At 42.0% G+C, this 24918-nt stretch overlaps 2 protein-coding genes across 8 annotated transcripts; both read right to left on the bottom strand.

Moving 5' to 3' along the window:
* Positions 1 to 439: 439 nt before the first annotated feature.
* Positions 440 to 11281, bottom strand: atxn2l (ataxin 2-like). 6 transcript variants are annotated; one of them, XM_058373845.1, is made up of 24 exons: positions 10951 to 11281; positions 10607 to 10707; positions 9427 to 9466; positions 8983 to 9039; positions 8709 to 8780; positions 8094 to 8268; positions 7868 to 7989; positions 7551 to 7642; positions 7032 to 7253; positions 6571 to 6932; positions 6391 to 6474; positions 6159 to 6269; positions 5939 to 6007; positions 5770 to 5831; positions 5285 to 5652; positions 4910 to 4979; positions 4626 to 4775; positions 4453 to 4516; positions 3998 to 4158; positions 3711 to 3843; positions 3119 to 3228; positions 2799 to 2981; positions 856 to 1054; positions 440 to 631 (listed from the first exon to the last, which is right to left on the bottom strand). In XM_058373845.1, the coding sequence occupies exons 1-24, from the start codon at positions 10969 to 10971 to the stop codon at positions 573 to 575; spliced, it is 3087 nt and encodes a 1028-aa protein (XP_058229828.1). In that variant the 5' UTR covers positions 10972 to 11281; the 3' UTR covers positions 440 to 572. The 6 variants fall into 6 exon arrangements, with proteins under 6 accessions (XP_058229828.1, XP_058229820.1, XP_058229837.1 ...); XM_058373837.1 differs by having other exon boundaries at positions 10607 to 10713; positions 10951 to 11280; XM_058373854.1 differs by lacking the exons at positions 10607 to 10707; positions 10951 to 11281 and adding an exon at positions 10152 to 10562.
* A 1617-nt stretch (positions 11282 to 12898) lies between these two features.
* sh2b1 (SH2B adaptor protein 1) lies at positions 12899 to 24810 on the bottom strand. Of its 2 annotated transcripts, XM_058373901.1 has the most exons (11): positions 24398 to 24810; positions 24082 to 24130; positions 20715 to 22808; positions 20345 to 20446; positions 20067 to 20158; positions 19529 to 19614; positions 19029 to 19181; positions 18664 to 18875; positions 18304 to 18478; positions 16767 to 16857; positions 15681 to 15854 (listed from the first exon to the last, which is right to left on the bottom strand). In XM_058373901.1, the coding sequence occupies exons 3-11, from the start codon at positions 22413 to 22415 to the stop codon at positions 15833 to 15835; spliced, it is 2634 nt and encodes an 877-aa protein (XP_058229884.1). In that variant the 5' UTR covers positions 22416 to 22808; positions 24082 to 24130; positions 24398 to 24810; the 3' UTR covers positions 15681 to 15832. The 2 variants fall into 2 exon arrangements, with proteins under 2 accessions (XP_058229874.1, XP_058229884.1); XM_058373891.1 differs by lacking the exon at positions 16767 to 16857 and having other exon boundaries at positions 12899 to 15854.
* Between the last annotated feature and the right edge of the window lie 108 nt (positions 24811 to 24918).

Raw genomic sequence — 24918 nt, 5'->3', positions numbered from 1 at the left:
AATTTTACCTTGCTTGTTTTTTTCATTAAAAAACCAACAAATTTTTTACATAAAAATGCTTGGGGAAAAAAAAGAAAGACATTAAAGCCAACACCACTGTTTAGAGTTTGAAATTTTGTTTATTTTTTGTTTTATTTTATTTTTTTTTTTCCTTTTTTTAGTCATTTTTATTATTTATTTAATCAGGGGTTGAGGAGGAAGGGAGAAATCTTGCTATTTTTTTTTTTTTTTTATAAAACATCTCATTCTCTCATCTCATTTGTTTCATTCCATCATGCTCACTTGGTCATTCTCACTCATTCACTCATTCCCTCTGTTTTTAGGCACGCATTGTGTGCCCATCCTTTCTGCTTAAACAAAAAAAGGAAAGTCCTTCCAATGGTTAAGAATAAAAACAAAAAGTCTGTTTCTGGAGCAAAGGGAAAGAAGTTTGTTTGTGTGTGTGTGTGTGTGTGTGTGTGTGCGTGCGTGTCTGAGTGTTTGTGACTGGGTGTTTGTGTTAGTGTGGTCCAGAATCAGCAAGAGGAACTCTCACTCCAATCATCAGGGGCAGGTGAAGCATGAATTCTGACTCAGTTTCCAGGAGGGTGGAAGGGCAGCTGTTGGGGAGGGTGGGGCTGCACCTGCACAGCTGGAAAAAAACAAACAAAATAAACTTCCTATCAACAAGGTTTCGTACCTTTATAAATTATGTGCCTTTATTAACAAAGCATGTACTAGACCACTTTTCCAATAAACTACAACAGAGAAATGAAATGATGCTGTATTGTTCTATTTGTAGAACAAATGACTTGACTGTCTGCATTTACACTATTGGAAACAGATTTAGATTATGCCCCAGTGTTGAAGCTTCACCTGGAGGGTGCCCGATGTAGGTGTAGTGCTGATGAGTTCCTTGTTGGGGTGGTGGGGGTGCATGTGTGGGGTGCTGGGGGCCAGGCCCGGAACCGGGACCCTGCTGCGGGGGAGGAGGAGCAGCATGAAGCAGCATCATCGGAGGATGCCCATGACCCCCAGAGTGATGAGGACCCGAGAGTGCTCCTTGGACATGAGCCTGAGAGAAAGCACAAAACATACAGAACATTACTTAGAGAGTCACAGTAACAACAGACTTTCTCTAGATGAGAAAAGTATTACAATGAGTTTCAACTGCTTTGCTCTGACTTGTTTCACATAATCATAAACATGACTGTAAAAAACAAAAAAAAACAAAAAAACAAAAAAAAAAACACTATGAAGTGGAGGCTACTACTTCTAAGACCTCTGACAGAGAGTGCAAAGCCTCTATCCTTAAGACTTCCTCTATAACACAACAAGCAGTATTTTGTATTTTGGGTCTGGTGAGGAAACGACATGTGAGAACAGAAACAAACTTGCTTCATGGAGATTCTCACAATATAAACTGCAAATATAAACAGACAAATGCAGTGCTCAAAAAAAATAAGGGAACACACAATCATCACAGTAGAACACTCGGGCAACTTGGTGTCTGTCCAATTAGGAAGCAGACGAGATTTGTATTTTTGGTGCAAAGGAAACTGACAGCATGTGCACTGGAGAGGCAACAACAAGACAAAGCCCCTAAAAAAAATGGTTTTGCAGATGGTGGCCACAGACAATTGCTCTCTTATTATCCTTCCTAACTGATTTGTCTTGTGTAACCCAATCAGGCTACACAGGTAGTCCAGCTCCTCCAGGATGGGGTGTCTCCCATCACAATTTCAAGAGCATGGAAGATCATCTCGAGAATCTAGCTCCTCATTACATGGGGAAGCTGCACAGCGCTGAGGAACGGCAACAACCTAGCAGCAGGAGCGGTATCTGCATGTAACACGTTGGGGGCACGAAGAGGAAGTTTTTCAATTCAATTTCAATTCTTTACTTTGATTTTCAGCATGATTTAAGTGTGATTTAAGTCCCTTAATTTTTTAGCAGTGTAGCACGTCGTTCTTTAATAAATTGTTACTCTTGGCAAACTGCTGTTAGTATAAGAGAAAGAACACAACTATGGTAATGGCATCACGCCTTCCTGTCATGTTTTTTTCCTTACATATTGCACACATTCTCTGAGCAGCTGAACCAACATGCGCAGCATCTAAACGAGCTGCAAGCCCCAGCTACCCTTTTATAGATACAGTGCTGGTGCTTTTGGAAATAATAATGAAATTAAGAAATTCCAGTTTGAGAGCCTTAAACATTTTCCAACTTGCTTTGTTTAGGATTCTTCTATTTCTAAATGCTGTTTTTTTACTGTTGAAATCTGTTAGCAGTTTCATACCATTTTATCTACTTCACCATCTCTGAGAAGTCATTAATTTCTGTTTGAACCTGATGCCTTATGTCCTAAAGCTAAAACTGAAGATATGCTAACATTAAAGTCATAAGAGACTCTTAATGTGACCCATCTCAATAAATATATTGCTTCCTAATATACTTAAATTAGACCCAATGATTTGATATATTTAGGACACAAATGTAACGGGTGTTTAATAGGAAAACAATAATAAACATGAAAATGTAAAATAGTAGAATTGTTAGTATTGATTAAAATTTTTTCAGGCAAAACTGATGCTTAAATCATGCAATATTTATTTCCCCAATTTTAACATTAACTTTCAGTGATGCTGTGCCAAAGCTGCTGACACCACTAATACTTGGTTCCAGGTAGCATTTCGGTCCTGGAACCAATCCAATCTTATTTTTCTGCTTAAACAGTGAAATCATGCAAAATGACCCCGGCCCACTGTTAACACTTTTCCAGTTCCAAATGCTTGAGATAGAGTGTAAGCATGCAGTACCTGTGTGAGCTGGCCAATGGACGAGTAGGGGTGGGGTAGGGGCTGGTGTCCTGTCAGGCTGTAGCCCGGGAGAGGGTATGAGGCCTGGGGAGAGCTGTGGCCTGGAGGCAGGTTAGGGGGAGTGGGAGCAGACAGGGGGGCTGAATGATACAAAGTCTGTGGCTGTGGACCTGATTGACCAGACTAGAGAGAGAGAGAGAGAGACAGGGGTGGGATTAATATAAAAACAGTATTCAGACCAATTTAATAACCTCAATTTAAGTCTTTATTAATAACAACCCCATTTGTGTAAGATGCTGTGCTAAGTGGTGGGTTAATACCTGTCCTGGGCTGGGAGCAGGGTGTTGAGGGGGCGGCTGGCTGCCGGTGGGAGTGGTGGAGGGCTGCGGAGGATGCATGGAGCCTGAGTGATGAGAGAATGACTGGGGGGCTGGAAACAAAATATCAAGATATTTTGTCAGCAATTTTACAAATCCAGTTAATCCACAAATCAGTGCATTCAAAGCTCAAGCAAAATAGCATATTTTAGCATTCATTCCACAGAATGTAAAGCTTTTGGATGGATGTACAAAAAGCAGGTTGTATCAGTCATGGGCATTTTCCTATACGTTTTAAAACATGAAATGCATAACTAGTGGAAATTGATATTTTGATAGATTAAATGAAATGGATGTTTTTACCATAGCCATCCATTTGGGGTGATCTGTTATGTAAATGTGTTGCACAAATGTTGCACAAGCTGATCAATGCACAAATGTGAGGGATATTATTATACTGTTCATTGTATACAGCTGTGCATATATGTGTTTGATACTGATATTTCAGTACATACACACAGACATTGTGCAGAGATTTCGACAGTGTTCTGTACACTCCGTTATGCAAGGTGCATCGCATTTGTATGAGACGTACCGTACATGCCCTGCTGGGCTCCTGGGGGTCCCTCAGTCTGGCCGGGGTACTGAGGACCAGGAGGTCCAAGAGTCTGAGGGTGTCCCCCTGAACTCAACATACGGGCTCCACCTTGTAGCATGGAATATACCGGCTAACAAAGACAAGATATAGAGATGTTTTATTAGTTTGAAGGTTCGGGACAATTTTATTCCATATGACAGTATGTGCAACATCAATAACGTACTAGTCATGCTGTGTGTGAGAGTTATCTAGACATGTTGATAAATTTTAAACTGTTGGTATACCTGTCCAGCATAGTGTGGCATGGCAGGGATGACCTGGCCATACTGCAGGTAAGACTGAGCATAAGGAGAAGCTACAAGTGGAGGACCTGCTGCTGATGCTGCTGCCTGGAGCATAGGAGGCGCAGAGGAGTTGTGGTCTGGACGAGGGGCAACCACTGATCCTGTTCGAGAAAAGGAGGCACCATTAGCATGGGCTTCTTGTGTGCATATGCAAGTAGATCTGAACATTTGGTTTGTATCCATAGTACTGGCCACTACAATCAGTTTGTTTGTACAATCAGTGTATGTGGAATTAACGTAGTCAAGATGTTTACTGACACCATTTTCAAAATGCCCTTACACTTATTAAATGGGTAAGCAGTATAAAGGAAAAGAAAATCAGTTTACAGAAAAATCTGTTGAAGACAAGACAATCTGTATAGACTGGGTGGTAAATTGTTATAACAGAAAAATACCTTTAGCTCTGGGGTACTTCCCCTGGCTCACTGTAGACACGGCATACTGGTACATTTGAGGTGCCTAGCAAAGACGCAGCAAAACAAAGCATTACTTCCAAAGTCTAGGGTTACCTGATAACGATTTGCGCTGTAATTACAAAAAACAAGGATAGAACAGCGTGTGTGTGTACCTGCACAGAGTGGCCCTGTAAGGGTACTGCTGAGATATAGCTCAGGTACTGAGGGCTGTAGATGGTTCCTTGTCCTGCAGGAGGCTGGAGCACCACTGAGGGGCTTGGAGGCGTGGGCCGTGTGGTTGTGGGGGCCGCAGAAGGCTTCACCTGAACACCAAACACAACATAAGCTGGTGTGTACTCTACAGCATGTATATTACATACACTCTACAGCATGAAACACTGCCTGAGGGCATGTGTGTGTGTGGGGAGGAAAGGAAGCTGAAGGCCAGAGCACTCACCATAGTGAGAGGTGCCTTGGCAGGATTGAACTCTTTGGCATTGGGATTTAGTGTAGACTTCTTCACTTGACTGTATGGGAGAAAGAATTAGTTAAATTAGTTTTTACTACTATAATGAGCATTGCTGGAGATAAGACACTTATAAGAAAGAAACGTCACAAGGCTTCATCCACACATCTGCTTAGTGCAAACAAAACAGCTGTTAAAGCAGCTGGTAATTTCATGTTTTAGAATCAAGCTTTCATGCCATAATTACCAAATCCACCCACATTTGATGGTGGCTGTTAAACAGGGTTAGGAGTTTGACAACAGACACATGAGCAGTGCTGGAAATATAAAACGCGTTATTTCACAACCTCTACACTCTGTACTCACTCAGCTACACCCTCCACTCTGTCCGCGGCCTCCGGTCTGCCGTCCTCCCTGCCTGGTGTCCTCGCAGGCTGGGGTGGAACCACTGTTTGTCCGTCTGTACCAGAGGACTGGGAAACACCACCAGGTGTGGCAGAGGGTGTGACTGTGGGTGTGGCAGATGGAGGGGTGGCTGCAGTTGGACATTCAGCACTTGTTTCTTTGCCTGCTTCATCTGACGGATGCTCCTGTGTTGGTGTTGCAGGCGATACCGTTTTAGGCTCTGCGGAGGGGGTTGAGTCTGTCTGTGTGCTTTGGGTAGGGCTTGGCTGAGCAGGATCACCAGGTGTGGCTGAAGTGCTAGGGTTGGATGGCGAGGAGCTAGAGTGAAGCTGAGACGGAGAGACAAGCAAAGTGTTATGATTTTTTTAAACCATCCTTCAGTGCTCAAGAAATCACCAAAAAGACTTACAATGACAAAGTAAACAGACTCATTATATTATACTCACTCTGAACTCTTTCCCAAACTTGCGAAGTTCCTCTATCTGTGACCTTTGCTGAAGTGAGGCAGCTGGAAAACACAGATCATTCAGTTAGTTAAAAAAAACAAACAAAAAAAAAAACATTTGCATGCTGTAACATAGATAATAATAATAATAATAATAATAAAAAAAATACCTTTACTGCCCTTGCCTTCCTGAGGACTGGCAGGGCTCTCTGTCCTCTCCTTGGATAAGATCTCATTCACTGACACAAAAAGTTGAACAAAAAGAAAAAATGAAAATAAATGAACGGAACACAGAAACGGAGAGACAACTTGACATACAATCAGGAAAAATTACTTTTTGCTATGAATTATTATAATGACATAACATTATGGAGGATTAATGTTGCTCACCATCTACAGGGAAGATTGGGGTGGCGGTAGAGGACTTTGGGCTGTCCAGGTAGGTAGAGGCAGTCAGAGGGGAATCCTGGTTGGGTGCATCAGGTTTGGGGGAATGTGAGACTGGACAATGAAAGAGAAAGAAGGTAAAAGGGAGAGGTTAATAATGAAGATTACTTTGTTAGCACACACACTGCTTATCACTAAACATTACTTCGTTTAAAAGTGCAACAGAGGGGCTCACCTGTAGGTGAAGAATGAGAGTTGGACGTGCGCAAGGTTCTGGGTTGTGCAGGCCTTTGAGATTTGGGAGATGTTCTAGAGGACACTATATTACAAACGAAAAACAAAAAGGCATATTGTAAGAATAATAATAACAACAACAGGTATTATAATAGTCACAATATAACCATAGACACCTTACCTCCATTAACAGGTCGTGCAGACTCAGAGAGAGACTGAGGGTGTGAAAGAGAATGAGGAAGCATGTGTGGGGCAGGATTGGCATGGCCCACTTCTAAGGGCCGAGGCTGAGCAGGTGGGCTGCACTGTGCTTGGTGCGGGGAATATCCACCTCTAATTGACAATGGACTGTTCCTATCAGAAGGCGGTGTGGGTTGACCACTGCCAGAGGGGAGAGGTGGTCTGGGGGACGAACTTGAGGGGGCAGGTCTGTTTGTTCGATTAGGAAGAGAGGAAGAGGGTCCTCCTCTTTCTCTATCACTTCTGGATGCACCAATTTCTCGTTCTCTTGCTCTTTGGGGTAAGGGAATGTATTTGCCCTCCCTAAGAAAAATCAACAATGAAGAAAGAAAAAGGTATGTATACACACACAGAGAACATGATGCACATCCATATGGAAGCTGAGCAATATGGCATACTGACCGGCTCCCAGAGCTGGAGAAGCCCGGACTATCTCTACCCCTCTCTCGCTCGCCTCCATCCCGCACCACAGCGCTGTACTTATCCTCTTCAGTCCTCCCTTCATCGTTTTCCAGTGCCACTCTGTGGCGGTACTGTGCGCTGGCCTCAATCTCACTGGCCAGTCTAGCTGCTCGCGCCTCTCGCTGCCGGAAACCCTCAGAGCTACCACGCTCTAGGGGAACCCTAAAAGAGAGACAGAAAGACACAGAGAGAGCGAGAGATCAATCTTTCAGGTACAAAGATTTTTTTGTGGGGAAATGACTTTAGACATTACCTGCCTCTTTGATTCTTGTCTGGCTTAAAATACAATGTCAGCAGACACATTCTACATTCCCATACTTTCAACATTCAAAATCCAATCCAACAATCGAAACGATCTGTCTATTAAGCTTAATCTGTGTTTGAAAGCTCAGACTATGAGATAAGACAGGGAAACAAAACAAACATCGTCTTTCGGCTGTGCATGTTAGCGAAACTCACGTGTACATTGAGAGGCTTGAGTCATAGGTGGACTTCACCCCATATGTTTCTTCATTGAAGCGGAACATCTCACTGGCATCCCAACCATTAGACTATGGAAAAAAGAGGAAGAAGACAATGAAAGTAAAAAACATGCACGTAAACCTAAATCGGAAATTCTTTTCACATGCTCTGAAATGTCAATCTAGATGGCTCTATATACTATACAACCAAAGTTCCTTCATTGACAGAAGCATAGCCTGTTATTGTATGGATGGCTGTGCTTTTCTTTAAGGGTGTGGGTGATATTTCAGTATGTACGTTGTGTTTCAACTCACTGCGTCTGTATCTAGATCGTAGTTCTCTCCATTGCTGTCTCCACCATCCCACCTCTGCAGCACCTTCTCTCTGTGATCACCGTTTACTCTGGATGAGCTGATTGCCGAGTCTGTAAAGGTGTCTAGAAACACACAAACAGGAGTATAATCAAGCTATATCAGACCAGGTTGGATCAATATTACATATTACTTGCAACACTCCAGAGGCACGCTCACACACACACACCTCGTGTAGCATAGTTGAGGTCAACATCTCTGCAGGTCATGGTGATCAAGTCACTTGGGCTAAAGATCATTGTGTCTGTGATCTCCTCTCTCCTGGGGTGTACAGACGTACCACCTCCACAGCCATCCCCGTCCTCAGTCCTCAGTTTATGCACGGCGTCCACCGCCAGCTCACACTGCGAAAAATCAATTCAATTATTTGTAAATCAATAATAATAAAGAACATAGAGCTTAAAAGTAAATATAGGTTCTTATCAGAACACCTTGTCTAGGGTTATAATGTATTATAACGCAGTATTAATGGATTTTTTTTTTTTTTTTAACTTTTACAATCCCATGTTTTTCTGCTGAACTTTTTCTAGGGCCTAAAGAAAAAGTTGTTGTTTTTTTTTTTTTGGCCATTTATTTTTACTTTTTTTGACACACCTACACCCTATCATGTATTCCTATGCAATGAGTGTGTATAGTATAAAAATTTATATGAAGAGTGGATCTAGATATGACAGACTCTTCTTATAATGACTGTATTGTTCTTTATTGATTATTTCATTTAATTGGTTATTACAGCAAACGTCCACTGGTAGGTGTGTTTAATGCACAGAAGCATCTTACTTACTCTTGAACTTAGTGTCTTAAAGATTCCCTCATAAACACTGCCATTCTTCACCCGCACATCACACCTAGAGCCCTGGGAAGAGAAGAATTAGAGAAAATGAATTTTATAAAAGTAAAAGACAAATGAAGAGAATAAATTCGAATTCAAAAAGAGCAGAAATCGATATGTTTTAACAGACAAATAGAGGACACCAAAACAAAAACTGATGAGCTTCACTCAGGTGAAGCCTGAATACTCAAACTAGTTTCTGTGATGCAAACAGCAAGAAACTCACCACTACAGCTGTGAGGAAATGGAGCATCCGGGAGTTATTGTAGACTCCCTCAAACACCTGAAAGAAAAAGAAACATGAAACTTTCTGTTTTCTAAATAAAGAAGGACATGCCTAACACAATCTTAAAAAAATACTGACATTGCAGTACACCTCTTACACAAATGTGATTTTTATACACAAATGTAATGGCAATTAAACAGAATGGAGACAAGTGTGAAAATAAGATGGTTGTCAATTGTTAGGGACACCAAATCGACTGAAACTAAAATGTGCATCCTGGTACGGCAAGGTTAAAATTAGAATATCATAATAAAAAGCCGGCACACTATCTGTAATCGTATGCCGATAATATTGTGTGAAAGAGGAAGACGCGTACAAGCAAAACACTGGGCAAGTGACGTAACTGGTATGATAAGAATGAGAGAAAATTGGAGGTTTACGTACAGGAGGAGACTGTGAGGGAGGCTTTACAGAGTTTCTGTTCCTGAAAATAAAAAGATATTCATATGGTCAGGACAAAATTGTGCGATGGGCTTTCAAATAGCAGAACTGCACTAAACAGACAGAAAATATGCACCGTGGGACAGAAAATATAAAACACAAGGATTCAGTTGCCTACTTGCGTAAGGTGACAAAATATTAGGTAACAAAATGGGACCATCACCAATTGGTTAGTAAGGATTTTGTGCATTTATTAACAAAGACATAGGTACCTATATGTGTGTCCTCGTCTAAAGCGTTATAATAACATTTTAAAAAGTTTATTTCTCATTTTAATGTTGTTATTATTCTTCATATTCGGACTGGTTTGCTGAATGTGTACATTCATATTGTTCTTATTCGGACCTTCAGCTCCAAAACATGGCCACGATGGTACTGTGTAATGAGAGCGTTAACAAACCACCAGCTACAGCTTTAAAATCCTATTATATCCTGACATTTATTCACACTGCATAAACGACGACGATAACTAGACACCGGGCGAGTAATATTTATCAGCCTAACATTAGCGGAAACCAATGCGTCAGCTAACAGGCTAGCTTTAGCCAGGATGCGCAAACAACATCGTGACAATAAAGGATAAACAAAACGCCGCAGCGATCACACGAAGATTTTCAACACCTACTGCGGCCATGACGTCTAAAAAAAACCCCCATATATATTAATACGTTTTTGTCACGTGCATTCCAGGTTTCCGGTCAGTCGGTCGGTCCGTCTAAAATTGCTGGAATGGAGAAGCCAAACACTGTTCACTATCATATGGGTTACAAAAACAACAACAAAACACTACCGAGCTCTCGTTGGTGTCTGCCCCAAAACAGTTATTGGTCAGTAATAGCGTCGATCAGTGAGTTTCCCTATTCTATTGGTGCAAACGTCCTATAAAGGCGGGTGTTGACGATTCCGATAGGGATTAATTAATTGGTCGGACTGAATGTCGATCATGGCTTCTCGTCTGTAATTGGCCAGTAGGTCTGCTAGTTCTGTAAGATATTGTCCAATTGGTCTTTTCTGAACCGTACATCATTAAGTCGTCATGTACACGCCCCCTTTAACCGGTAGGCCTCATGATGAAATACCAATCCTCGGCTTTTCTCTGAAGAGTAAGCCGGATTCAGGTTACCTTCCAGGGGTTTGTCTGGTAGTGTTACTCCCAGGAACTGTCGGTGACATGCCGGCCGATCCCGAAGGTCCGTTAGACGTTTTGCGGCCACTTGGTCCAGACTGTTGCTGAAAAGATATTATTTTAATTGTATTTTATGCATAAGGATTGTCCACACGTGATATTTCGCTTTTGCGATGTCCATGCTGGATGACCGGCGACTGGAAACTAGCTACAACATGCTAGCTACCCAATTAGCTAACCTAGCCAGTTTGGTAGCCGACACAATGCAGTTGAATCGACCTTTGTGTAAATGTTATGTCTAGAAAAATGCAGTTAGAATCAGGTGGGGACTAAATACTCACATTCTGGCGGCGGAAAGACATCGCTAGCCGCTAATTAGGCTGGTCAGCTAACGTTGTGGCGCGTCTCAGTATTCTCTGGCGTATGCTAGCAACCTTGATAGCTAGCTAGCTAAATCTCGGAATACGCGTCAGAAATATCCTGCACCCGTCGATAGCTTCCTTTCCAAGTGCCCAGAATCTTCTTCTGTCTTTATTCTGAAAACATGTCATGAGCACTATTAAGAAAAATGTCAAACAGTATTTCTTAATTTTGTTTAAAAAAGCCGGTACCACGTCTTAAGATTTGCCTTAAACATAATGGCAACCCGCTTTCAGCAAATCTCTTTTGATTGGTCCAAACTGGATTAATGACGCAATGACGCACTACGTGCTCTGTACAGGGAGCTTGTGGACGCGAGCCATGTTTGCGTGGTGCATCTGAACCTCCCCGAAATCTCAATGTAACTTTCCACAAGGTTATTTTTTTAAAAAAGGAAGAAATATTATGCATGCTTTGATTAAAGCTGATAAACTCCCCTGCGGGTTAAAATAGAGGAACCGCTGTCTTAGTGTAAAGAAATGCCCCAGTGTAGCAAAACACTGACAAGCCTGGTTATATTGATTAAATGTTAAAATAGGACATGAGCCTCACTGACCTTATCACTGCCATGATTTTTAAACACAGTTTGTTTACATTGCGGTTTCATTACACATTCATCCAGTTCGGTATCATAATCTGACCCCAATCTGCACCCTTAGAAATATGGGGAAATGTTTCAGATGGGTTATTATTAATATTTTAGAGGCAATTTCTTTAGACTAGCCATGTCAATAAGGCATCAAGTGTCATCTTTATGATCTTTAAAAATTCTCGATCTACCAGATCATTTCCACTCCATGCAACATGATCCCACCACATAGCATTTAGTATAGTTTCATCTTTTCACAGCTTCAGTGGAGCTCCCCAAGGGGTCAGTTCTTAGTCTACTTTGGGCTTATTTGTATACTAACACCACTGGGCTCTAATAAGATCACTACACTGGTGACACAACTTCTCTCTTTCTCTTATCGCCCACTCGTACAAGTTACTGCACTGTAACTTTTCTAACATCTCTTCCTGGATGAAGACCCTCCATCTAAGTTAAAACTCCCTTTACACCGGACATCTCAAACACAATCAAACAAGAATGGCGTGGCTGTGAAGGTCACAGTAACCAAAAGAACCTATCCTGATTACAGAAATAGGTCAATCTCTCCTGCACTCTATAGTCAACCCTTCATGTGCTATACACCCTCTTTACATTTTTGAATGCTCTTGCTCATAATCTCCTGAAGTTCTTGCATGACTCTCTTACTAAGGCCACTCTACTTTCTTCCTGTTGTACGAAAAAATCCATCTATTTTCTGCACAGGGTCGTGGGGAACATGAGGCCTGTCCCACGGGACTCAGGACACGAAGAGGGGGGACACCCTGGATGGGTTGCTAACTCAGGGTACAACTGCAAGAGCAGGTGCAAACAAAAATATACTAACTGTGGGTTCCCAGTGACTGGGATTAGTTAAACTTTCTGCAGGTCTGATTGAGATTGTTCAAATTTTATTTGAAAGTGGGTGAGAGTAAGATTAAAACTGTCTCACAAACACTTCCACTCTACATGTTTACCTAAAGTAAAGCTGTACTGAAATGAAAATAAGGGTTAAGATGATACTGTTAGCTCTATGAGTCTTTACAGTAGAGTATTAGAACTGTATTCATATTCAGAACTTGCCAATGATGATATTTCTACTGTAATTGTGGTATAATTTTATGGTTTTTTTTCAAGACAAACCTCCTTTTCCCTAAAGCCATGGGTTCTCTAATGATGGAAAAACAATTACTGCCACATCAGTTAGACCAGGGCTTCTCGAACCTTTTTGCAACCAGGGACCACCTCGGTAGTAATTACTTTCATTAAAACTTGACAGAATATTCAGTCCAATTTCTAGCTTTATTACTGGTTTATAGTTATAGGGTTTTGAGGCTTACAGCCATTCAAATTAAAGGATCAGTCAAACTGGCTAAGAACCATAAGAACTCGATATAAATCTAAGATATTTGGGGTGTAATTAAAAAAATAAAAGCAACACAGACTCCACTTCGAGAACCACTGACACTAGACGAAAACTGTTCCGCCTACACCAGAGAGAAAATAACAATACCTTTCATTTAACACGTGGAAAGAAAAGCAACAGACCACTTCTTTAGGCAAGAAATGTTCAGACGAGTTACAACGTAAATAGGCTTATGTCAGGTTTATAGGAAAGCCATGATTCATCACACCAAAGCTGATGAAATAACTGATGACTTAAATCAGGTAACTGAAGCAGGGAACCAGTTGAAATCTATAATGCATAATTGTGATATCCTATGATTCAAAATGCCAGTGTCAAATACTCTCCTTGTAAACGAATAACCAATCTGTCAAATAGTTCTTATGATATTCTAAAGGCTTTTTATGTAAAAAGCCCAGTAGTTTATCAGACTAGTGACATTACAAACATACAACAATATGCTTGCTTAAGCTGCACTGGCCCTTTTCATATGGATTTTCACTGCAGTTACACACAGACACACAACTCCAAAATGTTTCAGTATATTTATATCACCATTGTCATGTATTATTATTATTTATTATTTATTATTATTATTATTATTATTATTATTAAATTCAATGTAGTACCTGAAACTAATTACACAGAGTGGACAACACAGTCCACCTCAACACACGGTCCCAGCACAGAGAGAGAGAGAGAGAGAGAGAGAGAGAGAGAAAAGGCACAAATAGAAGTTCAAAAGTCAAGGAAAGGGAAAAGAGAATAAAACAATCAGTGTAAGAGCAATATACAGTTTAAAAAAAAAAGAAGGTCACTACATAGAGACGTGATGTGGTTAAAAGGAGTAAAATGCGCTTGGAGATAAAGCCAAAGATGACTGGCACAGAATGAATGATGACAAAACAACATGGGAAGGCACAGGGAGTTAAGTGCCATTTGTCCTGGTCTTTTTTTTTTTTGTTTTCCTTTAAAAGAAAATAAACTTTCTTGAAATATGAGGAAACTGTAACAAGGCAAAGGAGAAACTAGTGTGGGACAGGCTGAGGGAGATCACAAGCTATACAAAAAAAGGCACAAAAATGTGAAACTCAGTCTGGAGAACAATATTATGCATACACAGAATATACGACATACAACAGAGGCATTTTTAAAACAACATAAAAAATAAAATTAATACTATTATTTAGACAATTATTACTATCGATTATCACGGTCTTCCTCATCATCATATTCAATAAGAAACTAATTCTTGTGTAAATGAGCAACATTCTCCCTCCTCTGGACTCTTGAAATAAACAAAACTAAAACAGTGTGCAGAGGTGTGTGTGTGTGTGTGTGTGTGTGTATATATAAGAATGCTGAGACTGAGCAGAGAGATGATAGACTGAGGGGAGATCTTAAAAGACATATAGCAAAGATGAATCAAATGCAGCTACTGGATATAGACAAAGAATGAGAAATATATAGAGAGAAAGAGAGAGACTGTCTCCTGACATAAGAGGCAGGTTCAGGATTTGTGAACCAAATCACCTTTCACATGTGTGCTTTGACTTTTAGCCAGCAGCCAATCATTTCATTGTATAAAATACATCATTTACACAATGGAAATTGACATGCACACAAATCCCAGTCGACTCGGATAGTGTTTGAATGAATTTGTCTTCAGTCTTTTACGCAAATCTATCAAACCAAGATCATATTAAATGACTCAAAAACAGCTATCAAAGTGAGTTTCTGGTAAGAACATCAGCATGTTGCAGATGTCAAACTGATTTGGTTGCTTCCAGCCCTGTGCACATTTCAGCAAAGCAGTGGATGAGACATCAGGGCTCAAGCATCTCACTGCAAGACTGCTGATCTGGGAGCAGCCAATTTAAATTCATTTAATTATTAAGGATTCCAAGGTCTCAGATCAGCAGTCATACCCATACAGCCCGAGGGCACTGAGGTAACGATGTCCGTGGAGATGTTTTATATCTTGTCTGACTCGCAGATGAGTTTGGGTTATTTTGGCAAGCAGCAGTCTTGTGTGAAGTCTAGCACTGAAATAAACTGCAATAATCATGGTTCTTCGGTGACGGCTGATCCAACGATAAAACAACAAACACGAAAGGAAAACAAAGCAAATGTACCGGGAAAATATGACAGAGTGCTGCTGTGTACATAATCTGAAACATCTGTGTATAAATGATAGCACCACGTGGTGGTCGAGTACCATCCAGTGTGATTGCACAAAGCTGAAGGACCGTACCGTCCTATGCAACAGAACAAGAGACATTTAATACTGAAATACAATGAAAAATAAATGTAGTGTAACATTAACAAATGTTTCCTCAGCCAATCTTCACTTAGTGTACTGTTACTTAGTGTTTTATGTTGTATATTTACTGAACAGTGTGTGTGCATGTGTGTGGGGGTGTGTGTGTGTGTGTGTATCTCCCTCCATATCTCTCTCATTCTTTGAAAGCTTTTTTTTTTTTTTTTTTTTAATAGTGTTAGTAACGCTTCCCCCAACCCCTTGAGTTCTTCCTATGAAGTGAAAAATACTGATTGTGACTGGCTCTCCTCCTCTGCTCCTCAGAAGAAGGAGTACTGGTTGTCGATGGCTCTGGCCCGGCCTCCCTCTCTCTCTTCGGCCTCTGTTCCTTCTAGCTGTCTTAGAGGTGTGTCCCTTTCGCGCTCTTCACATTCCTCAGGCCCGCTGGCCACTGCTCCTCCTACGGCCTCCACATCGGTTACACGCTCCTGCGGTGGTGTGGGTGGTGGAGGGCGCCCTGGTGGGAGGGGGGGAGGCGGGGGCTGAGGGGGGCTACGGGGTCTGCTGGTCAAGTCTGGAACAAGGACAGTGAGGCCAAGAGAAAAAGACAGAAAGAGGTAGAAAGGAAGTAGGCAAAACAGGAAAGAAAGTCGAAAGGGAAAAATCAGGTAAATACAAAACGTGGTAAGTTCCACAGAGTGAGAACAAAGTGAAAGAAGAAGAAAGGGGTGAAAAGGGGAAAAAAGAGAAGACGAAAGGCGAGAGAGAGAGAACAAGAGAAAGAAATGGCAAAGTATGTGAGAGATCCAGGAAGCAAACACATGCATGTGTCCCAGTAATGGAATCAGTCAACACACAGTACACAGACTTCCTATACCCTGTCTCCACAGTGTCTGTAAATAGGGATGAATGCAACCTACCTTATAAAGCTGTATCAAGACATAACTCATTCTACACAATAGAATAGTATTTGAAGAAGGTGTGGAGAAAGAGCTTGTTGTCTGTCAAATGTGTGATGTGAGATCAATTACTAAATGGAAAGCTGAACTGCTGATGTGATAATCACAAGCTATAGTGAGCAATGTTCCATGTGACGACAAATCTACAATGGATCTATGCAACTGAAATTCAAACGTGAATGGAAAGTTAGGCAGACAAAATGTGCATCTGAGGTGAACGGATGACCTGCTGCTCCACTCCCAACCATCTCTATCACCTTCACCTTTCATATGCTACAGGTTTTGTGGTGTTATGTTTAGTCTTCTCCTCGCCATATAACATTTTAATTGAGTAGCTGATTAAATTGCTATCTCTGTTGTCCACATATTTAGAGATTTCCAGGCTTCAAATGGCCGGAGTTTCCCCTTTCGCTGCCTTGTAACCTTTCAGTGTCTACCCTTTATGTCAGATACTGTCTTCATCATGTCATAGTTTTCTTACATTCTCTCTGTCTTGCTCTCTCTCTATTAAATCTGGTCTCACTTACACACAGTCAGAGATGGGGGTTGATGGAGAGTCAGGGTGGCGCGTGGTGATGACATCACAGACTGTGGGCCGGCTGCCTGCCCTGTCCCGGCCTGCGAAGATGACCCAACGACAAACAACAACAAAGACAGCCAATCAGAGCTTTGGTACGCACTAGCAGGAGGGAGGCCTGAGGAATAGGGGTGGGACAGAGGTTTGGGCAAAAGGCAGATGTGCACATACAGAGAAAGATGGATGATATAGGAGAATAAATAAAAGGAGGGATAGATGGGACTGAAGAGAAAGTGAATGCTAGATTCAACATGTGGAAAAGCATCAGAAAAGCACTCTCTTTCATGAGTTTGACACTACGTTGCCCATCAAACATGTTGAAGAGGGCTAAAAGTCACTATTCACTCATGGAAATAGATTTCTTTTCTGCAATTAAACGCTCTCAAGCAGCTTCGTCACGGCCAGAATCCGCAAGTTTTCTCTGTCACTTTAGACAGTTTAGACAGAATGTACTCTTTACTACGCTCTTGTTGGCACTAAATTCTAAAGGTGTTATTTTCTGGTTTTAGTATTACATTACGGATAGTATAAAAAGAATATTATAACAGTATATTCTAAAGTAACTTGTACGCATATTATAGCTTCTGCAGTAACCTCTTTTATCCTGGACAAGGTCACAGTGTTATGGAGCCTATCCCAGGAGTTAAGTGGGAAAGGAACCGGGATTGGACATCAGACACCAGAGTACTCAGTGAAAACTTACTTAGACACATGGAGAATTCTTGTAAATCTACACAGACTGTATCCCAAACACAGGTTGGATCCACAGACCCTGGAGCTGTGAGGCAGCCACACTACCAGCTATGTGATTATGCCAAGCCATGTATTTTAAATTTTTTTATGAAAGGTTTTATGTTCTTAAAATCAATAAAGTGGCACAACAGTTTTCATACTAGCTAGGCCTTAGTATAGTTATGATGGAAGATATTTTCATACAGGTGTAGCACAGAAAAAGAGCTTGAGACTGAAGCAAAAGAATGAATGAAGCAAAAAGGTTGAAAAGTTAGAGGAGAGCAGACAATAGGTACAATCATAAGATAGATAGGTTGAGGATGAAAGTGTTGATGTGGGTTTAGAGTGGTAAGGGTACTGCAGGAAAGGGACAAGTAAACATATCAGGCCATGCACACTAAGCAAATACAAATACAAAACCAGAAAAATGTCAAAAGCGAAGTCATGCACAGCCAGCAAATGGCAAACTTCACTCACGCATGCTATGCTGCCAACGGGAGATGGCTAGATATGTGAATAAAATTCTATTTTAGCACTACTACAATGTCACAAAGCTCATGCGGCGGCCTGCAGAAGTGTATTCACATTATCATACAGGCCTATGCATACCATGAAAAATGCAATCTGGAATTTTTGGGTACACTGAATGTTTTTCAAACCCTATTAACATAACCCAAATGCTACTCCAGTCTGACATCACAGTCAAGCCTTCCTCCATTCCTCCAGTTTTTAGCCTTGGCCCTGGGTGTCAATACCTGGTTGCCGGGCAGCCGTGGCACCGACAAAGCTGATGAGGGTGACGTCCGAAGCACCCCCAGACTCCAGGGGAATGGGGTGCACCCGGAAGTGCTCCAGCATATCAAAAATAGACTGGAACCAGAGATGCTGCACACGACACTGGCCATCCTCGTTCAGAGAAAGGCGCAGGTGCTGTACAGAGAGGCAAGAAAGAGAAATATAACATCACAATGAGAGAAAGAGAAAAATAAATAAAGATATGAGAAAATAAATAAATAAAGAGATGAGAAATGTAGAAATGTGAAAATAATAAGAGAGTAGTATCTCATTCAGACTATTACCAAAAAAAGGTGGAAGAGAATGAACTGTGAACTCACCTTCGCTTTGCCCTGGAAGTTGAAGGTGAGTACATACTCCCCACGCCGTGTCTCACTCTGGCGCACAAGGAAGACGCCATGACTTGCCATGCCGCCTGCCAGCACTAGCTGGGCCGCCTTGAGCCGTGACAAGGTACCGTGGAACCACTGACACTCACTTAATGGGTGTTCAACTGGCTCTGCTGCTGAGCCCTCCGAGAACAGGAAGGACCCTGAGAAAAGGCAAAGAAACACTGAGGACTTCTGTGGTATGAAAAAAGCGTATGGCAGAGGCTGTATGAATGTAAGATTTACAGACTTCACAATGGACAGCTGTCTGATCGTCTGTTTGTTAGCCTGTTACATGTAACGTCTGTAAGGCATACCTGTGGCATCAGGCGTCTCTGGGAATGGCATGCCAAGACTAGCTCCGCCTCCGCCAAGCAGCCGACCATCGGGTTCATCTAGTGGGGCGCGGGGTGGCAACTCGGGAGGAAGTTGCTCAAGCAGTGGAGAACCACCCACCCCACCATAACAAACTGTACATTCAAAACACACATAATATTTAACTGTCCTTATGTAATATAAAGCTGTGAAGCAGCTGTACTTCAGTAATACTCATTGTGAATTCACATCATTTATGTCGGAATTTGTCTTTGCATTTGTACTCAATCATATATAACATATGAAGATTAATCAGATATTTAAAAAAAATAAATAATAATAATAATAATAAGACTATTATATTACAACAACTGAAATGTACAAACTGTACATAGTTGGTCCCAACCATGATACTAAATACTTTTACAGTGATGTCTTCACAACTAAACTGTGGCTAATATCGTTTCAGCTGACGACTTCTCACTACATGCAAAACACTGACCTTGAGACAGACGGTCACTGAATTCTGGTGTGCTGCTGAGGTCTGTCTGTGCTCCACCACACACTCCCTCGATATCCTCTTGCTCACTAAGGTCAAAAGCCAAAGAGTACGTGATTCTACAAGCACACTAAGTATCAGATTACAGTGGTTATTAGATTATTCAAGTAGCCATGTATCAGCATACTATATCTTATACTGTATGAAAACAGTACAATTAAATCAGTATAAAACAGCTCATATATACAATTAAAACGACAATTTTCCCCAACATCCATTTATGCTCAAATGTAACATAAGAAGAAAAAAAAAGAAGCTTGGTTCCATCCCTGGATTAGAACAGAGAAGACATGGAGGAGGGCAACATCATATGAGCTTACCAATAAAAACATCCTCAACAATGCATCCTCAACAAACTTTAAATACTGCATTAAATTTTTGCATTATTTAGTACAAACCCACTCACCTCTCTAATAATCAATTCCTGATATAGTTGATCATTAAATCAACAATATCGACAGCATAACTGAATGTATCTTACCTGAGACAGATGCTGTTTCTAATGTCACTCAGCCAAGCTCTCATCTGTACAGCATCTCTGGTCTCAATGACGTATTGGACCTGTCCTTCCAACTGAGAGAACAACAAAGACGAAGACAATGAGACAGAAAACAAGAGATCGATGAGAAAGCATATATTAATTGCAAAAGTTTGTAAAAGAATCATCCTGTTAAAATCGTGATAGAGAAACCTCTGTTGAGGGGCACCTGAAATGAGAATGAGACTGAAGCAGTAACTGAAAGAGCTGTGAAGACAAACCTGCAGAAGAAAAGTGTTTTCTTTGTCTGGCACTTCAAGAGCTGTGGTGCTCCTGACGTCTAAGATGCAGCAGCATGGGATAGTCAGTCTGGGCTTTGAGGCCTGAAGAGGAAAGCAGAAAAAAATGTTTTTCTGTCTTTCATATTTATATAATTTCATTGCAACACCAAACAAATATGCTTTCGGCAACAGGGTGACACCAAGATGATTTTAATCCAAAGTACAACAGATTTAATCCAAAAGTACATTTTAATCCAAAGTACACAGTTTCTAGAGTTGTCAAGGTTTTGTGAAATACAACGCAATGCATAAAAGTGACCTAAATAATTGTCTTCTTATAGACTATGTGTATGATATCTTTTCTATTTACCTTGGGAGGGATGTAAAACTCTAAGAAGTACTCCTCTCCTCTCTCGCCTCCTTCCTTGTCTCGCTCCTTAAGAACCAGTCGACACTTGTGCCAGCGAGTGCCCCGTCCAGCTATTGCCCCCACTGTGACTGGAGGAGGCATTCCACCTGTTTGCTCTGCACTGGAGCCAGAGACCGCATTGTTATTGTCCATGCCATGATGGAGCAACCCGAAAGAGAAGCCTGGAAAGCCATGGGAGCCAGTAAATTCATCTGCCGAGGAGCAGACGTTCACTCCTCCCTCTCGTACAAGTCTACCTGTCTTCCTAGAAGGTAGGACAGAGGGTAACAAGGCTGACGTGGGTCCCACGGGTGCTTGCAGGGTTGGTGGTGGAGAGCGGGACAAACGCAGCTTCTCCAGCCTGTGGGTCCACTTCTCTTTCTCGCCTTCTCCATTACTCCTCCTCCGATCACGAGCTTCAGAGAGGGAGAGAGAGGTGGCGCTGCTGGAGGATGACGGCGGCAGGGATGAGGACGATGAGTGAGGGAGTGAAAGGGGCAGGGAAAGTGAGACAGGAAGCGAGGTTGGAGCACCTTGAGCATTCCTCTTGGCATCCTGCAGGCCCATAGTGTAGCTGTAACTTGAGGGCAATGGCGTGGCATTAGCCGAGCCACAACTTTGAGGCGAATCACTAGAGGAGCTCCGCCAGTGCAGGATACCTCTCACACTGCCCCGCACACTGCGGCCCACATTGCGTAGGGAGAAGCGTTTCTTTAGCTTGTTTTTCGAGTGACCACCTGCACCTGGGATGTTGCCCTTTGACCCAGAGTTTAGCGGTCCACCGGAAGCAGGGCTTAGTGGTGTTAGGCTGCTGTCAGGTCTGTCTGTGAAAGTATTGCCCTCTGCCTCGCAGTCTTTCCCCACTAGCTCATCTGACTCTGCCTCCTCTCCTGTCACTGGCCCCACCCAACTGTCCTCCTCTTCTTCCAGGTCTCCATTACCAGGCAAGTGGCCAGGATACTTTTTAACCGTCAATGCCCTATCTTCCCTTCGACCGTTGTTCCCACCCATTGAAGATGAACAAGACGAAGAAGAGGAAGGTGGCAAAATTTGCGCATGAGCATACGAGTCCTGGAAAACATTGGGATTCTGAAATCTGTCTGCACCTCTAGTGTCCAATTCCTGCTGAGCTGAAAGTGGCTTGGGTGGAGCTCTGACGTGTGTAGGCAAGCAGGTTGAAACAGCGTCAGGTGGCAGAAGTGGTGGAGATGTCGGCTCTTCCTCCAGTGACGTGCCATCAGACTGAGTGACCCAAATCCCTGTACCCTCCCTCACTGCACCGCTTCCCTCGAGTTCGCTCTCGAAATGCCGAACAAATCGGTCAGTGAAGCGGCGGCAGAAAGCAGCAGCAGAATCGTGGGAATAATGTGGATTCTCCATGAGAAAGGCCCTGAAGTGACGGGCAAAATCACCAGCAGCTACCCGGGCATGAAGCTCACAGAACTCGGTCCAGCTAAGGCAGGGAGAAGGTGAGGGAGTCGGTGTGTCAGACAGAGAAGACAGTGGCTGGCCAGAAGCCGGAGGGGGCAAAGGTGGGGGACGCACAGAAAGGGGGAGCAATGAGGGAGATGGAGGAGAAGGTGAGGGAGATGGGGATGGAGGAAGAGGAGATGAGTTTGCTGCAGCCCGTGGGCTAGGCGGGGGTAATAAGGAGCCGTTCATAACTAACTATAGGAGTGACTGATTTAATGTGATTTGCAGACTAATCACTAAAGCCTTCTGATCGAGGATCAAGCGATTGTCACAAGCTGATGGGGTCAAGAGAAGGCACGCTCTGTTCATGGGGTAAAGCTTTACACAGGACTTGGAAAAGTAATGGACAAAAAAAGGAGTGATGACAGTCTCCCCCCATTTAAAAAACAAGCAGGCTTCTTTAGAAATGGTTGCACACTCTGCATAAAGACGTGTGTGCTAACTTAAATATATATGTAAGAATCTGCATACTGATTAACTTTAGAATACATCAGAAGGATTATGGAGAGCTAGTGTTGAGTGAGGAGCAGAGCTGAGAAGGTCTTGTTTTTCTTCAGGGCTCTACAAGAAAGGATCCTTGGCCTGCAAAAAAAATAAATAAAAAATACTGTAAAAGCGTCAGTGAATGCACAAAAGCTTGGCAAATGAAACATGCTGATAAGTAGGTCTCTGCTTTACGGGGGTCACTGTTGCAACATTTAGTAGAATTTCTTACACTAAAAGTAAACTTTATGGCTAACAGCTGACCAAGTGTGCACAAGACAACATAGAAGAAATGAACAGTTGCACATATATTGGAAAAATAATTGATGCACAAGTTGAGACAAAATTTTATACAAATAGTGCAGATTATATACACTTTGTGGCCAAAAGTTTGTGGACAACTGACCATAAAATTAATAAATACTCATTCCAGATTTAGTCCCCCTTTTTGCTGTTATAATAACTTCCACTCCTCTGGGAAGGCTTTCCGCTAGATTTTTTTTTAAATGGTTGTAGGGATTTCTGCTCATTCTGACATAAGAGTATTAGTGAGGTCAGGCACTCTTTTCTATGGTCCAGTTCATCTTAAAGGTGTTCAACTAGTCACACTGACAAACCAGATCTTCATGGTGCTTGCTTTGTGCACGGAAGGCACTGTCATGCTGGAGCAGGTAAGCTCCAATAAAGGGAAAAGTTACAACAAACATACAAAGATATTCTACACAACTGTGTGCTTCCAACTTTGCATCAACAGTATTATAGTACAGAGGAATACTGTATTACAGGTTGTGATATTGTGGTACACGTCTGAGAGGTGGTCCTTGAAAAACGTACGTCTCAGAGGGTCAGAACCTGTTGACACCTGTAAAAGGTGTTGTCCACTTGTCCTAGATGTTAATACCAGCTTTGAATAAGGTCATGGTGCTTGACATTTGAAACTAATGTTTATATAAAGCCTCCCATCCTACAACCTCGCAAGATTAATCATGATTTAATGAATCTTCACTGATTTATTCCGACAAACTGTTTTCATCGAAGAAAGGGTGTTTGGCAGATGATAATGCAAAAGCAACAACTACAAATCATACTTAATCATACAAAATACTTATTAATCTCTGGAGCAATGGCTTATTTAGCAATAGCTGCCTAGTCCTGTGTGATGTAACTTGATTGCTATAATTTGTGTTCTCACAGCCTGGTTATTATGAAAGGTGCAGTTATAACTGTTACACACACTGCTTTACAATTTCTTGCTTTTTCTCACTGTAGGTAAATGAAAACGAGCGTGCTCTTGCTGAAACAATGATAGCATTTCACGCCACTAGTTGCTACCAAAACATGATAATCAAATAGAAACCCGGCGTGGACTCACCATTTTCGGGTCAGGGTGTAACTGGAGACCGGCGCTGTGCTTATGCGAGCTAGATATGGAGGAAAACAACAATTAACCTCACACACTAAGGCCTCGCTGCCATAACAATATACAGCTGTCATGTATGAACCTACAGCTAACGTTGGAGTGACAAAGACACATTAGAGTATTAAAAGCATTGTAGCTATCAGGCTAGCGTAATAACGGGCTAATGCTGTCAATATGCTGAACAAGCTAGCCTGGAACTTTTGCTAATAAAAGCCACTTGTCCAGCTAGCCACCTTTACTTGCGTTATAGCTATAGAAAACGTCCTACCTTGTTGTTCGGCGGACAAAAAAAAATAAATAAATATAGCGAAGCGGAAAATTTTAACCGAGGCTTTCTTGAAGTAGCTTTAGCTAGCTAGCTAACTAACCTACGTAAATGGCTATGTTGCAGATTTAGCTAGCTAGCTAACTAGCTCGGCGGCTACATAGCTAGCTAGTTGTTTAGACAAGAAGCCAGTGGTGTTGCCTTCAGTATTAGTCCTCATTCCACTTTGACTAGCCACCGCATCTAACGTTAGGCATCAATAAATAGTTAACGTGCTAATAATGAATCATATAGCAGCTATAACACGTGTATTTTTGCTCTCTTGATGTGTTATAAGCATATGATTATTTCTCTGCCTCCTGTCCCAGTCAGTCTCTCGCGATACAGTGGGAAAGAGTGTGAGGGGCTCAGGGAAAGTGAAGGGGGATTAGGATGGAGAATAATGCACTGACCGTGAAGCTCTTCACAGGGCACAAAATATTCCTGAAATATTCTTCTTATATAGTGAGACGGTTCATTTTCAC

This window comes from Hemibagrus wyckioides, linkage group LG02, assembly GCF_019097595.1.
Source record: "Hemibagrus wyckioides isolate EC202008001 linkage group LG02, SWU_Hwy_1.0, whole genome shotgun sequence".
NCBI classification, from domain to species: domain Eukaryota; kingdom Metazoa; phylum Chordata; class Actinopteri; order Siluriformes; family Bagridae; genus Hemibagrus; species Hemibagrus wyckioides.
The sequence above is the reverse complement of the archived record's forward strand: the minus strand, read 5'-3'. Positions and strand labels throughout refer to the sequence as shown.